This window comes from Pipistrellus kuhlii, unplaced genomic scaffold, assembly GCF_014108245.1.
Source record: "Pipistrellus kuhlii isolate mPipKuh1 unplaced genomic scaffold, mPipKuh1.p scaffold_m20_p_1, whole genome shotgun sequence".
In the NCBI taxonomy this organism is placed as follows: domain Eukaryota; kingdom Metazoa; phylum Chordata; class Mammalia; order Chiroptera; family Vespertilionidae; genus Pipistrellus; species Pipistrellus kuhlii.
Window position 1 is genome coordinate 24,601,380 of NW_023425404.1, and position 15,638 is coordinate 24,617,017.

At 38.6% G+C, this 15,638-nt stretch overlaps 1 protein-coding gene, 2 long non-coding RNA genes, 1 other non-coding gene and 1 pseudogene across 8 annotated transcripts in view; 3 read left to right on the plus strand and 2 right to left on the minus strand.

The window, feature by feature from the left end:
- Window positions 1–258: 258 nt before the first annotated feature.
- EXOC5 (exocyst complex component 5) overlaps window positions 259–15,638 on the plus strand; it is a 43,351-nt gene continuing 27,971 nt past the window's right edge. For all 5 annotated transcript variants that reach the window (XM_036435611.2, XM_036435626.2, XM_036435618.2 and 2 more), the window contains exons 1-4: window positions 259–397; window positions 12,298–12,392; window positions 12,984–13,131; window positions 15,028–15,222. In XM_036435611.2, coding sequence (XP_036291504.1) covers window positions 371–397; window positions 12,298–12,392; window positions 12,984–13,131; window positions 15,028–15,222 — 465 coding nt within the window. In that variant the 5' untranslated portion in view covers window positions 259–370. The remainder of the gene's footprint in view (window positions 398–12,297; window positions 12,393–12,983; window positions 13,132–15,027; window positions 15,223–15,638) is intronic.
- LOC123652165 lies at window positions 4,764–5,165 on the minus strand. The gene is made up of 2 exons (XR_006741332.1): window positions 5,044–5,165; window positions 4,764–4,859 (listed from the first exon to the last, which is right to left on the minus strand). It is a non-coding gene; the product is annotated as an uncharacterized LOC123652165 (long non-coding RNA).
- LOC118717529 lies at window positions 4,841–5,509 on the plus strand. The gene is made up of 3 exons (XR_004987520.2): window positions 4,841–4,869; window positions 5,053–5,293; window positions 5,495–5,509. It is a non-coding gene; the product is annotated as an uncharacterized LOC118717529 (long non-coding RNA).
- LOC118730161 lies at window positions 5,876–8,213 on the minus strand (annotated as a pseudogene).
- LOC118710718 lies at window positions 7,971–8,110 on the plus strand. Its single transcript, XR_004985500.1, has one exon. It is a non-coding gene; the product is annotated as a small Cajal body-specific RNA 11 (non-coding RNA).

Below are 15,638 nucleotides of genomic sequence, written 5' to 3' on the forward strand. Positions count from 1 at the left end.
CCACTTCCGGGACGGTGGCCCGCCAGGACCAAGGTTCCTCGCGCGCCCAGTGGCGAGCCTTCCAGCCGTGCGCGGGCCGCGCGCCCCTCCCGACTGCTGCGCCGGCGCGCGCGCAGCTCCACTTCCGGCGTCGAGGCGGTGACAATGGGAGCGGCGCGGGCGGCGCCGGGAGGCAGCTGACAGGCGTCTGCAGCTTCGCTTCATGGCCGCTCTCCTGCCCCGCCTGGGCTCGGAGGGGAGCTGGGGAGCCCGCGGCGTCCGGGGGCCGGAGCTGGCGAGCTGAGCGGGGACCTGTGCGCGGCGCCGCTGAGGCGCAGCATGTGAAGCCGAGACGGCGTCCAGCGCGAGGCGAGCCTCCCAGCCGGCCGGGATGGCTACGACGGCCGAGCTCTTCGAGGTGGGTCCCGGCGGGGTCTTCGGGGAGTGGCAGGAGGCCCGGGGTACCGGCAGCGAGGTGGGCGGGCTGAGGAGCGGGCTCCCCGGGGCCCAGAGCACCCTCGGGAGAAAGGTGCACAGCGGAGGGGTGGGGTGGCGGCTCCGGGGTCCGCGCGGGCGGAGCGTGAACTGGGGGAGGGTTGGCTGGGGGGCCGGGATGGGGTGGCCGGGATCGGGGTGGGGTGGCCGGCCGGGAGGGGAGCCTGCAGTCCTGAAGGAGAGGAGAGGAAGCCTGGGAGGCTGGGGTGCTGGGAGACGAATTCGGGGAGAGCGGTGGCGGCAAGGGCTGGCTCGGGCGCGTAAAGAGGAGTCGGGAGCCCCAGCTTGGGCCGGGTTGGGCCAGCCCGTCGAGTCGCTGGGACCCTCGAGTAATTTTCTCCGGACGCGTTAGGGCTCCTCCTTGTTTGTCATCACCCTCTTAGTCAGTGGGATGGCGCTGACCTGCTAGCCCGTTTCCCCTTACTTTGGAAAAGGCCGAAGTATTGTTTTAGGTGGATGAGAAAGGCCTGTTTCTTAGTCCGTTAGACTGAAGGGGGGCCAAACTAAAATGAACATTGCTGTGCCAGCCCCAGAGAACTGGTGTGTGTGTGTGTGTATTATGAAACCACCCACCTGCTGGCCAGAGAAGCCCTCACGCGTGAGACCCGGGGCACTCTGATGGGCTCCTGGAGAGTTTTCAGTCTCTAGAACTTAAAGTTTAATTTCGTGCAATCCAGTGTGAGAAGCTGTGATGGGTGAGATTATAGGATGGGAAAATTCCAATGGGAACCACAAAACAATGAAGCGTAAAAAAGAACGGATCTCCTTTTGTGAAATAATGAAGAAAGAGGAAGGAAAGACCCTTTTTGTGTGTGCTTGTGTTTCATATTGATGAACAAAGTAAGTAATTGAGAAAACTGCAGTTGACTAGAGAATTTCTGAGTGAAAAGTTGGATCCTTTTTCTGTTTAAGGTTCAGCATTTTTTTTTTTTTTTGGTGTTTTTTTGTTTTGTTTTGTTTTTGGCTTAGAGTGTAAATGCCACAGTTTTTATAACTGGGAACTTTTCACATTTGTTACTGTTACTGTATTTCGGGTTTCTGTCCGCTTTGGATAGATAATGCTTTTGAGAGGAATAAGGCGCCATTGTTATAATAAGTTGGAATAAAAATAGTAAGTTGTGAGTGAAGGATCTATAGTTACAAGAAAGAATTTGGAACTGCTCATTACATTTTTTTAGATTTAAGTGATGAGAGATATATAGCACATTAATTTATTCTATCTGCTTATTGATTGACATTCTTTTTGCTACAAGCTTTTACTGTGTGTTGTTGGGAAGGTACTAAAGTAGTTCTTTTACTTTTTACATCTTATAAAGTTAGAAAACTATGTATGAAGTTGAGATCTTTAATTTACCTAATAAAATACTCATCTCACTAGCTTTTAATAGAAAAGTTATTTTGTCATACAGTTCATCATGCATTAGTCTTTGAGTTGATGAATATTGCTTGGCATTCCCAATTATGTCTCTTTTTTTCTTTAAACATTTGACCTTGAGTTCACATAACTTATTTGAAAGTATTTGATTTCTACTCCCGTTGGTGGAGAAAGGGAGAAAGAAGAGAAATACATATTTTGCTTTCTAGGGTCCACCGTTTAGTAAAGTAGTTAAACCAAATTAGGGTTTAACTTTACTCAGTGACTCCAGTTATGTTATAGCTGGTAATATTTACTTATGATAGAGCAATGATTTTCAACCAGTGTACTTCTTATTGTAATAATTTTAAAAATACACATTTTTGTTGATTCCAGAGAGACAGATGGAAACATCAATGATGAGAATCACTGACTGGCTGCCTCCTGCACACCCTCCACTGGTTATCTAGCCCACAACCCCGCCATGTGGGAATCCTGGTTCATAGGTTGATATGCTCAACCACTGAACCACACCAGTCGAGCTGCTGCAAAAAAAATTTAATAAGCAATACTTGACTAGTCAGGGGCACTGACCTCTTTTCCCTTAGATTGTGAAAAAAAGAAAAATGACAACACAATAGCTATCCACTGTGAATGAATCAAAATTATACTTATTTTTTTGTCAGATCAGCAAAAAATATAACAATTTTTTGTTTTCCACAGAATTTTAGTAATTAGTTTATGTGTGCTGTGAGATGGAAAAGGTTGAAAACCACTGCTGATAGAGACCAGCAGGCCAGAGGATTCATAAAGCAATCTTAAACATGCTTATGGATCTTAACTCATGTGACTTTCTTTTTCTTGACCATATGTAGCTGCTTGTTTCATCATTATGAAAAACATTATTACATTAATAATTACAATGAAATGTTAATAGTCAGATTAAGAAAAATATTTATCTTTTCAGCCCTATAACAGGCTCTACTCTTGCCTAAGTTCTCATTCCTAATTGAAAATTGGTCTCTTTGCTTTAGTTGAGAGGGAGGAGAGGGATTTAAAAAACTCCACACACAAACCTTAGTCATTGCTGTTATTTCCTGTTCCTACTTCCATAGAATCTAGGTTGTAGAACAAGTCAGGGAATTTTTTTCTCTTGCTTCCTTTTCTTAGTCACAGCTGGGGAACGTGAAAAGCAGAGGTCAGGACCTAGTCAAGGATATTTTGTTTTTATGCATCCTGATTTTAATGCACTACCCTATTTCCCCGAAAATAAGACAGTGTCTTATATTAATTTTTGCTCCCAAAGATGCGCTAGGTCTTTCAGGGGATGTCTTATTTTTTCATGAAGAAGAATACGGTACACATTTATTGTTAAATGAAAATAAAGGAAATTTATTACCCGTATACAGTAGTTGTCAACACAAACCAGACAAACTGTGAATCCTACAGTATCAAGAATTTACTCATTTATTCAATGACAATCATGTCATCATCTTCTGGAACATCATCATAACAATCCAATTCCTGAATTTCCTGGTGAATTTTTTGTGACTTCATTTCTTTCAGAATCAGTGGACCAAATCTCTCATGTTTAGCCTAGGGGGGCCTTATTTTCGGGGGATGCCTTATATTTCACTCAGAAGGAAACCTGTAAGTAGGTCTTATTTTTGGGAAAACACGGTATTAAGTTGAATTGTGCATTCACTTTTCCATGTTGAGAGAAGTCAAATCAATGCAAAATTATGGTTTAAATTCATGAAATTCCATGTGTTAATTGTACTTCTTTTAAAAATATTATTGATCTCATGAGACTGCCTTTTTTTTTTTTTTTTTTTTTACAACAACACCTTCATACAAAAAAAATCAACTGTAGGATATTACCTTTGTTGACAGAAATGATTAGTAATAGATTATTCAGTTATTTTAATAGTGAGTATCCTGGAAATACTATTTTCTTCTTAGTTTCAGCCCTTGATGACAAATCTTTTGAAAGGATCTATGTGTATATTTCTAAATGAAACACCTCAGGATGGACATTTTGGCCAGGAATTCCTGTGTGGTTTGGAGTAATTATTCCTCCACATATAAAGAAGTAGCTGGGGCCGAAATCGGTTTGGCTCAGTGGATAGAGCGTCAGCCTGCGGCGGACTGAAAGGTCCCAGGTTCGATTCCGGTCAAGGGCATCTACCTTGGTTGTGGGCACATCCCCAATAGGGGGTGAGCAAGATGCAGCTGATCGATGATTCTCTCTCATCATCGATGTTTCTATTTTCCCTCTCTCTTCCTCTCTGTAAAAAAATCAATAAAATATATTTAAAAAAAAAATAGTAGCTGGGGGTAGTAAGTTTATTTTTTATTTTTTTATCCTATATAATAAAAGCGTAATATGATAAATGTCTGGTTGATGGGTCGGCTGTTCAACCAATTAAAGTGTAAGATGCTAATGATATGCTAAGGCCACTCAACCACTTGCTATAATGTGCACTGACCACCAGGGGGCAGACACTCAACCAGTTGACCAGTTGCTATGATGTGGACTGACCACCAGGTGGCAGATGCTCTAACCAGTAGGATCTGGCCAATCAGGACTGAGTGAGACACATCCTGGAGCACTCCCATAGTCCCTCCCCAGCTGGCCAACCTCCTGCATCTTTCCCTAGCCCCATCATGCACTTGTGGGGTCCCTTGGCTTGGCTTTCACCCTCTTGCAATCTGGGACCCCTCAGGGGATGTCAGAGAGCCAATTTTGGCCCTATCCCGCAGCCAGGCTGAGAGACCCCACTGGTGTGTACCAGGCCTCTAGTAGTTACATATACATCAACATTTCGATTTTTTTATTTCCCTATCTTTCCCACCCACCTCCCCTTAAAAAAAACAGGTTGTAACATTTTAAAAACCAGCTTCACAGAAAACATCTACATAGGAACAGTGTCTAATACTTCAGTTACACTAACAGTATGATACTGTTTCAGTTCAATAATTTTCCACTAACAAACATTTTTTCTACCTATTACAATCCCCTTCTTTTTTCCTATAAGACAGTGTTTCCCAAAGTGTGGTTCTCATACCCCCAGGGGTATGGGAAGAGTTTGGTGGGGATATGCACTGCACCGTGCTTAGCTGCGCCTAATTCTACATTCTCATGAGTACGAGGGGTACTCAGCATTACGAAAATTATAGAAGGAGTACACATATGTCAAAAGTTTGGGAAACACTGCTATAAGATAACTAAGGCTTAGCAGAAATAACCATTAGGTTATAAGCATCCTTCTCTCTCCAAAAGTTGCTACACATTTATAGAATTTGTGATTCCCTTAATGCTTTAAGGTTTTGATGCCACATTGTAGATAGCGCTTAGTTAAGGAGAATAGGATAAAGCAAAACTAAAATAAGGAGGTATAAAATAAATCTTTAACAATCTATTTTCTGGATTCTATAGAGGCCGTTAACCAGGATCATACATAGGTTTCAGGCTTTTAAAAATATATATATTTTATTGATTTTTTTTTACAGAGAGGAAGGGAAAGGGATAGTTAGAAACATCGATGAGAGAGCAACATCGATCAGCTGCCTCCTACACACCTCCTACTGGGGATGTGCCGGCAACCAAGAACCTTTCAGTCCACAGGTCGACGCTCCATCCACTGAGCCAAACTGGCTGGGCAGGTTTCAGTCCTTATGGTGTGAAAAGATCTATGGTCTCATACATTTTATTTATGTTGACTTCTACATTTTGACTCATCTAATTAAACATAGTAAGACACATTTACAAGAGTACATATATTTCCTTGTTCAGATAGGTCTAAAGCTAATTTATATGTAGGAAAACAATGATACTAAAAAACTCTAATAAACTTCAGGTTATATTAGACTGAGACTTTCCATAATAAGTTCTTTACAGTTAGAAGCAATCCTGGAAAGTTTGCAATGGATGGGAAAGTGCATTAAGAGCTGTGTACCAGGAAACATACAGACTGAAATTTTTTAATCCACAGCAGTTAGTACAGAAAACATAATTGCTTTTTCAATAATCCTTTCTCTTTGGTGTTTTTGAATGTATTTTATTTCCTCTTGACTAAAGTCTGGGTGCCAGAATGCAGGAATATATTTCTTATAGAAAGGTGCCTGTTTAATGCCAAATGGAGGTCTATCCATATAAAAGCTGTGAGGTAAATCATATTCCCACCATTTTCTTTTGTCAAATTATTCAATTTTAGCTACCTCCCTAAAAATGAATGTCAGAGAAGAATATGCTTAGGAAGGTACTGTTGGGAGTAGCTAACCTCCCACTTTCCACAATGTCTGTTGTGAAGGTTGGGTAAGAAAAGAGAGTAGTCTACCCTGTCCTTCCCATTAATCATTGGATACCTAGAATTGGAGTCTATTCAGTTGTTAGGCAGAGTAAATTGGGGGGAGAACTGACTGTGGAGAATAGTTTATTTTTTGCAACACAGTCCCTTTTGATGAATTCTCTATTGAAGTTCTTGTTTTATCCACAGGGTCTGTCAAAGTGAGTGCTCACAATGTATATTCTCTGTTGTTGATTGATGGGCCTCTTGGATAGATATTCAGCTTGTCAGGACAGGACAGTTTGGTTGAGACGGCATTCCTTTCTCAGTTCTGGGCTAAGTAACTTTGATTACTTTATCAATCAGAAGTGTAGGAGATACCTGAGCAAATGGTGAATCTTTACAGTGATGTAGTTAGGAGTTTGTTAACTGCCTTTTAGAAGTCAGTGTAAGAGTAAGTGGTGTTGATGGGTTCAGTGAGGTTGTTTCCTTAACTGAAAAGTCAACCAGCCACAGCAACAACCAGAAACACATGAATCAGGGATCTGTTTTAGAAATCCAGGGATGGGAGTGGCTCTACTCAAGGTTCGGCCTAACTGTTTGGTGGCAAATTACAGTGCTCCAGTTAGAGTGTTGTGATCTCCAGAAAGTCAGCTGGGACTTGTCAGCGGCTTTTGAAAAGGCGGGACTCCACAAGAAGCCAGAAGTGGCCACTCAGGAATTGGTTCCAGTTCGGGTACACAATGGGAGCAATGGGAGACCTATTTCTCGAAGTATATGGACCCGTGTGCTTGGATCTAAGAGTTTAGCATGATATGACCAAGAATTAGGATTTAAAGGTTTCTAAGTAGTTGAGTATTTTAAAAGGCACTTCACCTCCCAGGCAAGACCCTCCAGAGGTGTCAGGTTGGGCACCACAGGGTCCTCTTCTTCAGAGGAATCCCACTCTTCCCAGAACTCTCATTTAGGTAGTTAGTGTTTTCTTCTTCCTCGTTTTCTGATAACAATTGAAGCCAGCAAAACACTAACACTGGCAAATAGAACAAGAGATGAAAAATACTTTCAACAAGATTAACTTGCCTGTTGCTGAGTCCATTACACACACAAGTATATCTTCGGCTTGCACCACTAGCAGTTCTTCGAGATTATGTTGTATAGTCTTCACTTACATTGAAGACATCTCTGTTCTCAGGACCAGTTCGGTGTGTAAAAAGTTAGTCACTTACCAGTGGCAGAGGTCAGAGTCTCCTTTATATCCTGGCTACCCAAGAAAAGAAGGGGTCCTCATATAGGCAAGCTGATTTTCTTAGTGTGGTCTCAGTTGGCCTTGATACTGTGAAGAGACACTGTGTCCTCTGTTTTGTTGTCAGGGATATTATATCTACTTGATAATGAAAAGAAGCTCAGTGGTTGGCTTCATAGTCTGCTGGTGCAGCAAATTTTGTGCAGGGGATGGTGGGATGAGTTGTCAAGGACATCTGGTGTGCACAGATCTGACGTTTTCCATAAATGGTGCAAATGCCCTTGGAAACTGGTGACTTAGCTGTTGGATTATCTGGAAAGGTAGCCTTAACCTGTAAGTGAGAAGACATGTCTTTATTTTATTGAGACAGGAAAAACTGTTGGCTTTTAATTCTTCTGTCCTCTTATATTTTTATTATCTTCCTTTCAACCAAATTAAGGGAGCTGACATGCCTTTTTTTTTCTCTTTTTTTTTTTTTTTTCTTTCAGGGAGAGGGAGGTGTTTTGTAACACATTGTACTGGATCTATTTTGGTAAAGATGTTATAAGAAAATATAAAAGTTTAGTTCAGTATCTCAGAAACAATGTTAAATTAAAGATTTCTGTTCCTCTTGTCCTGGCCTATGCTTTCCCTGCTCGCCTGTGCTCAGTTGTAACAGGGGAGTCTGGCAGGACATACAGCATCCTCCCTCTCACTTTAGGAGGGCTGCCCTGAGTATAGGGCTGGCTCTTAAAGGCATGAGAGGACAATTTTAGATAAAAAAAAAGAAAAAAAAAAGAAAAAGAGAGAGAGATTTCTGTTCCTGTTCAAGGGCTTGACATCTTAATTTTTAACAAATTACTACAAACCCCATGCTTTTCGTAAAATTGATAGCATATATAAGGAGTATAATATAAAATAAAATCAGTTTAATAGAACCATCAGTAACCAATTACTTAAAGTTGAATTTAATATGATAGTGTCTTAGCCTGTAGTTGTATACTTCAGTTCTTGTTTTGGCAATTTTTGCTTTTAATTACTACTGTAGTAAAATAGAAGGTGAAGATATACGTTCATCTGGTTTATGAAATTCTAAAAGGTTTATCTTTGTACAATCCTCTTGGGAGGACTTGGTCATTTGGAAGTCTTAAAATTTGTTAATTTTGGCTTGTAAATGCCTTTGTAGCAAGGTTGAGTATTAGAAAGTAAATTATAGAGATTCACTTAGTTTTGTAAGCAGAAAGATTTTTTAATATTTTTTTGCTTTTTTGTAACTTCAATTACATTGAGATCAGTAGCTGATTTATCTTAAACTTTTGTAGTAATTTGATTGCCTTTGAAGATAAAACCTGTGCATTGTTTCCAGGACGCTGTTCTCTCCTTCTTTGTTTTTGTTTTGTTTTGGTTTGGTTTGATTTGTTTTTGTGTGTGTTTGTTTTTGTTGGATCTTTTCCCTCTTTCTTCAAATGCTATTAAGTTTCTCTTCCTTCTGATCTCATCCAATTCAGAAGTTTTAAATAATACCTTTAAAATCACATCTAGCTTTAGTTTTGTCCCTGTAATAAATACAAACTTATTTTTCAGACTTGTATATTTAACTAGAGGCCCGGTGCATGAAATTTGTGCACTCGGAAGGAGTCCCTCAGCTTGGCCTGTGCCGGGAGTCTGGGAGCCCTCAGGTGGTGTCCAACTGACGGCTTAGGATCATCTAAGCCACATGTGTCAAACACAAGGCCCGAGGGCCAAATCCGTCCCGCCAGGCCTTGCAATGTGGCCCTCACCGCGCTGTCATCACTGCACTCTGCTGCGTTTCCATCACAATGACAGTTTATGACTGTTCAGTAAACCATTCGGCCCGCGATTTAGGCTGGATTTTAGATTTTGGCCCCTTCTCTGATTGAGTTCGACACCCCTAATCTAAGCTATCAGTTGGACATCTTTAGTGCTGCTGCAGAGGCAGGAGAGGCTCCTGCCACCACACTGTGCTTGCCAGCTATAAGCCCGGCTTCTGGCTGAGCGGCACTCCCCTTGTGGAGTGCACTGACCACCAGGGGGCAGCTCCTGCATTGATTGTCTGCCCTCTGATGGTCAATGTGTGTCATCGCTATTTGGTCGATTTGCATATTCGCTTTTTATTATATAAGACTAGAGGCCCGGTGCATGAAATTTATGTATGGAGGGGTGTGTCCCTCAGCCTGTCTACTCCTTCTCCAATCTGGGACTGCTGCCTTCTAACTGCTTGCTTGCCTGCCTGCCTACCTGATCGCCCCTAACTACCTCTGCCTGCCTGGTCACCCCAAACTGCCCTCCCTGCTGGCCTGATTGCCCCTAACCGCCTCTGCCTTGGCCCCCGCCACCATGGCTTTGTCTGAAAGGACATCTGGAAGATGTCTGGTCTAATTAGTATATTATCCTTTTATTAGTATAGAACCTATACTATAGATTGACTCTGTTCTGGTGCTCCAGCTATGTCTGGAACACAGGCTGTTCCAGCGTTTTGTAATACAGGCAGCTACTGGGTTATGTGGTTTATAATATGACCAGTAGGTCCTATGATCATGTCCTTTGCTGTAAAATGGGTTCCTTGGTCTGATGTAATATGCAGGATCTCATGCCAGGGGAACAAACCCTCCCTCTGTGAGAGACAAACCCAACTGGAGAATGTTTTTAATTTTGGTAGAATGAATTACTTTTCACAGTGGAAAGGGTACAATCTAGTCAACTTGCCACCATGAAGCTGATCAGTCTACTTGGAGGATGGGGCTGTTTTAGGGTTAGAGTTGGTCTCTGTCACTGTTAGATCTTTGGTTTTGACAGTAGCTGAATCTGCCTTGGTGAGTACGACCTCATGTTGTTGGGGCCATGTTGTATATGTACTATGTTTGCTCTGTTCATTGTGCTAATGCTGGGCAGAAGCTGGCTGATGTGAACTGGCAGAGGCATTTTGTCTTCATTGATTCTTTTTCCATGGTGGATGTCTGTGTTTTAGGGATGTTAACAAAGGTCTTATTTCTTCATGCCTACTCCCAAATATCCATCCACATGACTCTGCCCAAGACTTATCATCTTCATCTACTAGTCTATGTCTTCTGATAGCCAGGCTCTTGGCTGTTGTCTGTGAGTCCCATGTATATTCTAATCTCAGGTCAGTTCTCTGTCCACTCAGGAGAAAGGTATGACCCGGTATGTTTCCCTAACCTTTGCCTATTGGGAAGATAGTTTTCTTGCCACTGAATTTCATGGCTTCTCCTGAATGAGGTTGTAATTGCAGCTGCTATTCATTTTCAGTAGACATATATGCCTAGCTAACTCTCCTTGAACCAAGCACAGTATATTAATGAATATTGTATTTCCATCTCCCAACTACCTACTGAGTTATAACAACTCACTCAGCAATTATTTATTTATTTATTTATTTATTTATTTATTTATTTAAAAAAATTTTTTATTGATTTTTTTTACAGAAAGGAAGGGAGAGGGATAGAGAGTTAGAAACATTGATGAGAGAGAAACATCCATCAGCTGCCTCCTGCACACCCCCTACTGGGGATGTGCCCGCAATCAAGGTACATGCCCTTGACCGGAATTGAACCTGAGACCCTTCAGTCTTCAGGCCAACGCTCTGTCCACTGAGCCAAACCGGTTACGGCCTCACTCAGCAATTTTAATACTGAAGTTTGTGCATGAATTTTTATTTACTTATCACATACTATTGCTTTTTCCTACTTATTAGACTATGAATTTCTCAGTTTGTATTTATATATCTTTTTAACCCAAAGCCTAACAGAGTGCTTGATACTGGAAATTGTATTTTTCAGTTAATGTTTATCAATGAAAATGTATTTTTTTTCTAAACTATGATTTAAAAATGGAAAATTTTATAGAAAAAACAGTTTAAACTTGAATGACTAGCAAGTGCTACCAGCTTAAATTATATGCTAAGTGGGGGACAATATATATTTGTTTGCAAGAGAGTAGTGTGGAAAATATGTAAATAATTGTGTACTAGTCTAAAAAATGCATTATCAGCCGATGGTGATCTTTTGAATATTTATTTATTTTAAATATATTTTTATTGATTTCAGAGAGAAAGAGATAGGGAGAGAGAAACATTAATGATGAGAATCATTGATCGGCTGCCTTCTGCATGCCTTCTAGTGGGTATTGAGCCCACAACCCAGGCATATGCCTTTGACAGAAATTGAACCGGGGACCCTTCAGTCTGCAGGCTGGCACTATATTCACAGAGCCGGCTAGGGCTGAATATTTATTTATTTTTGGATTGGTTCTTCTAATATTTTTTGGTTTGTTTTCTAATTAATATTTTTTTTGTCATGAGAAAATTCAGAAAATAACTTAATTTTTTTCATCCTTCATTTTATTTAAAATTTTCATAACATGATTTTAATAGGAACATCGTGTTTCATCTTATAAGTTTACCATAACTTTTCAATAATGATTTCGTTGAATATTTATGTAGACAATTTTATTCAGCAAACATTCTATAAAAAGTTTTCATCTGTTTTTCCCTTAAAATTTTAAAAAGGAGAATTACTGGGTTAAAGGGTAAGGCATTTGTAATATTGTTGATATTACCAAAATATTACCTCTTGCCTCCAAAAATATTGTACCTGTTAACATTTATAATAGTAATGAGAATATGAATTTCAGTTTACCCTCTCCTGCATTACATATTATAAGTTTTGAAAACTTGGTAACTTTATGAGGATAAAAAAAGTGAAAAGTTTGATTTTTTGTGAAATTGCATATTTTTTATGTTTCTTGACCATTTGTATTTCTTCAGTAAATTGTTCACTTTTCTGTTGGGATGTTTTAACTGGATTAGTAATTTAATTTCATTGGAAGTTCTCACATAGTAAAACCTGTTTCATTTTTGTAGGTGTTTTTAAGTTATCTTCTCTGAAAAAATTTAAAAGAATATGTATTTTATAAACTAGGAACCTTTTGTGGCAGATGAATATATTGAACGTCTTGTATGGAGAACCCCAGGAGGAGGCTCTAGAGGGGGATCCGAATCTTTTGATCCTAAAAGGTAAGTAAAAATTTTTTTTCATAGACCCAATCTAGTGCAAATTTGTGTTTGAAATAGATGTGACTATTGGAATTTTTTAATGTTCATATAAAGGGGTTTAAAAGACACAAGCATTAGAACTTTGGTTGATTTCTCTCCCCCCCGCCCCCTTTTTACATTCCTTTTATTTTAGAGAAGGACTTTAACTGGTATGAGGAAAGGAGTTTTGCTACATAATAAGAATTAACATTTCCTCCAATTACTAGTAAATTAGAATTGGCAATAAAAACATGTTAAATGTGTTGTTTTAAGTATAGTTGTAAATTGGGGAACAGAAAGTCACTGAACCCTAGAATGCACAATATGATTTTTATGTAGTACATTTACCTTTTGACTGTTTCTTTGAAATTGGTTTCTATTTTGGAGGTTAATGGAGATTTTAGGTGAGGTTTTCTTTCATGTCAGAGATAATCCCTAACAAGATACTATAGAAAAGATGATCATCCTTAGTTCAATTCAAGTTTATTAATACATTACAATTCTAAATGAACTGATTAGTTACTAAAATTACCCATAGGAGGATTGATACATATTCTTATTTTCCTTTATTAGGTTATTAGAAGAATTTGTAAATCATATTCAGGAACTCCAGATAATGGATGAAAGGATTCAAAGGAAAGTAGAGAAACTAGAGCAACAATGTCAGAAAGAAGCTAAGGAATTTGCCAAGAAGGTACAAGAGCTTCAGAAAAGCAATCAGGTAAATATTTAGCAAAGCAATGAATAATTTATATATAGACTATAATATATTTATTTCCTTTCAGCTTTTAGTTCTTAGTAAAAATCTAGTCAAAGGAGATTAACTGTGGAGGCTTCTCTCTGAGTTCTCCCATATCTTGGGATAAAATGTTAATGGATTGTTATCAAATACCCCTGGCAGTGGCTTACTATTGAATGTTGGTTTGGGATCACAGTATTCCCTTCTTAGGATGGGGTGCTGTTCAGTATATTGTGGTCCTTGCTTCTCCTCTATCATTGCAACCTTTCAAGAATGATGCTTCAGCAGACCTATATCTTTAAGGGCTCATTGTTAGCTTGGATATTCAGGTAGTCATTTGCATTCTCATTTAATCATAAAACAAAGTAATATCAGACTATTGCCTGGATCAGGTTTTTCCCCAGAGGAAACTTGGTCTGGAACATTTCACAAAAGTCATGAATTATGTGCCCTAATAAGAATTATGATGTAACTGTGGAAAAAGTGGGTGCAGAATTCTTCCTCAGTCCATTTTGGAGCAAAAAAACTAAACTGGCCTTGGGGCTAAGTAGATCAAGCTTCTTAGTCATTCTTCGGCTCCAGACTGAATCTGGAACCTCCAAACTCCTTGCACAAACTCCTGATCTAGACTTGATTGCCCTTTGTGTGTATATAAATGTGTAATTTAAGGAACCATGTTTAGCTCTGCTGCTTCCCAGGGACTATTTATTTTTTAGCATTAGACATTAACAGACTGATCTCTGCTCAGATTTCATTTACTTAGATTCCTTCATTTAAGCATCTATGGCCATGAGAAAATATTTAAGGAAGTCAATAATTTACATAAGATAGAAAATATGTTTTAAGTAGTTAAATTGATAAATTTCAGATACTTCTAATGCAATTTTCCCTTCATAATAATAATAATGGTATTAATGGTTTAACAAGTTCTTGAGCCAATGTTCTCTACAAAATATTAGCTGTGTAACTTCAAGCAACTCAAGCTTTTCTTCTTAGTTTTTTCATCTGCATATAAAATAGATTGTTGGAAGGATTACATGAATAAATACATTAATATGCTTAGAATAGTGTCTGGCATAGAGGATGTCCTTAGTATATGTTTGTAGCTTTTCTCCTCAATTTAAGGTTAGGACAAAACTGTCATACTAAATTACTATCAATTTTATTATTGGCAATTCTAAGGCATTCATGGTGCATAATTTTTATCTACCAGAAGATAATCAGTATGCCATGGGAAAGGGATATTCTAGGAAGTAATATACATTTTCCTCAGTAGAACAATTGTAATCATTTCTGTTCTCAAAGCTGAGCAAAAAAAAAAATAAAAAAAAATATTTATATATATATGTACTTTAATTATAATATTATCATTGCTCTTTAAATATTAAAAATAATGTTTGTTAAATATATATTTTTTAATCAGTGTCTTTTACTTCTAACATGTTTTTAACTGAACATGAGTTGTTCAGATGACTGGTCTCTTTGATACTTAGTTCATTGTTATCAGAACCATTATTTATGAGTTAAATGGTACTGGGAAACTTTGTTAAACAGAATGAATAGTAACTAGTTTTGCTGTTTTATTGATTAGTAAATGTATTCATGATAAAATGTGATTTTAATAATTACAAGGATAAAATTCTGTAATTTTGTTTAAAATTTTTCAGATTATGTGTTTATCTAATAGGCATGAATCATTTTTGTAGATCATCTTTTATGTAACTTTTATGTTATCTTTAGTTACCTTAGTTTGAGAGTAGTGATGAGTTAGTAGTTTAGTTCTGATACGAATTATAAGTTAATTGGGTGCTGTCATTCTATTATAAGTAAAAACTGGGTTCTGTCATTGTATTTTATACTTATGCATATTCTTTTCAGGTTGCCTTCCAACATTTCCAAGAACTGGATGAGCACATTAGCTATGTAGCAACCAAGGTCTGTCACCTTGGAGACCAGTTGGAAGGGGTAAACACACCCAGACAACGGGCAGTAGAGGCTCAGAAATTGATGAAATACTTTAATGAGTTTCTAGATGGAGAATTGAAATCTGATGTTTTTACAAATTCTGAAAAGGTGAGCACTGTTGAAGGATAAAAGCAAATTATAGCATTAATAACAATGTTCTAATTATAAACTACAGTTGTTACTTTCCAGAGAAGATCTTCAAATCACTGAGTAGCTGACTTATTGTTCTGATGTATAAATTAGTACAGTAGCGTATAGATTGCAGATGAAGTTTTTATATTCTAATTTTTAAATGAATTGGCATTTTTTTCATGAAATTATCTAGTATGTGTGGTTTAGAAATGCTGAGGTGACTATATTAATGAGTGTTTCTTTTCTGAAGTTAACTTTTAATATTAACAGAATTTCTATAGATTTTGAATAGTTACATTTCATTGGATGAGGGTGATCTGACCTAATTATTGAAAAGTTGAAGTGGCATTTTTGTTGTTTTATTCACTTAAAGTGGGATATATGCAGCAGGA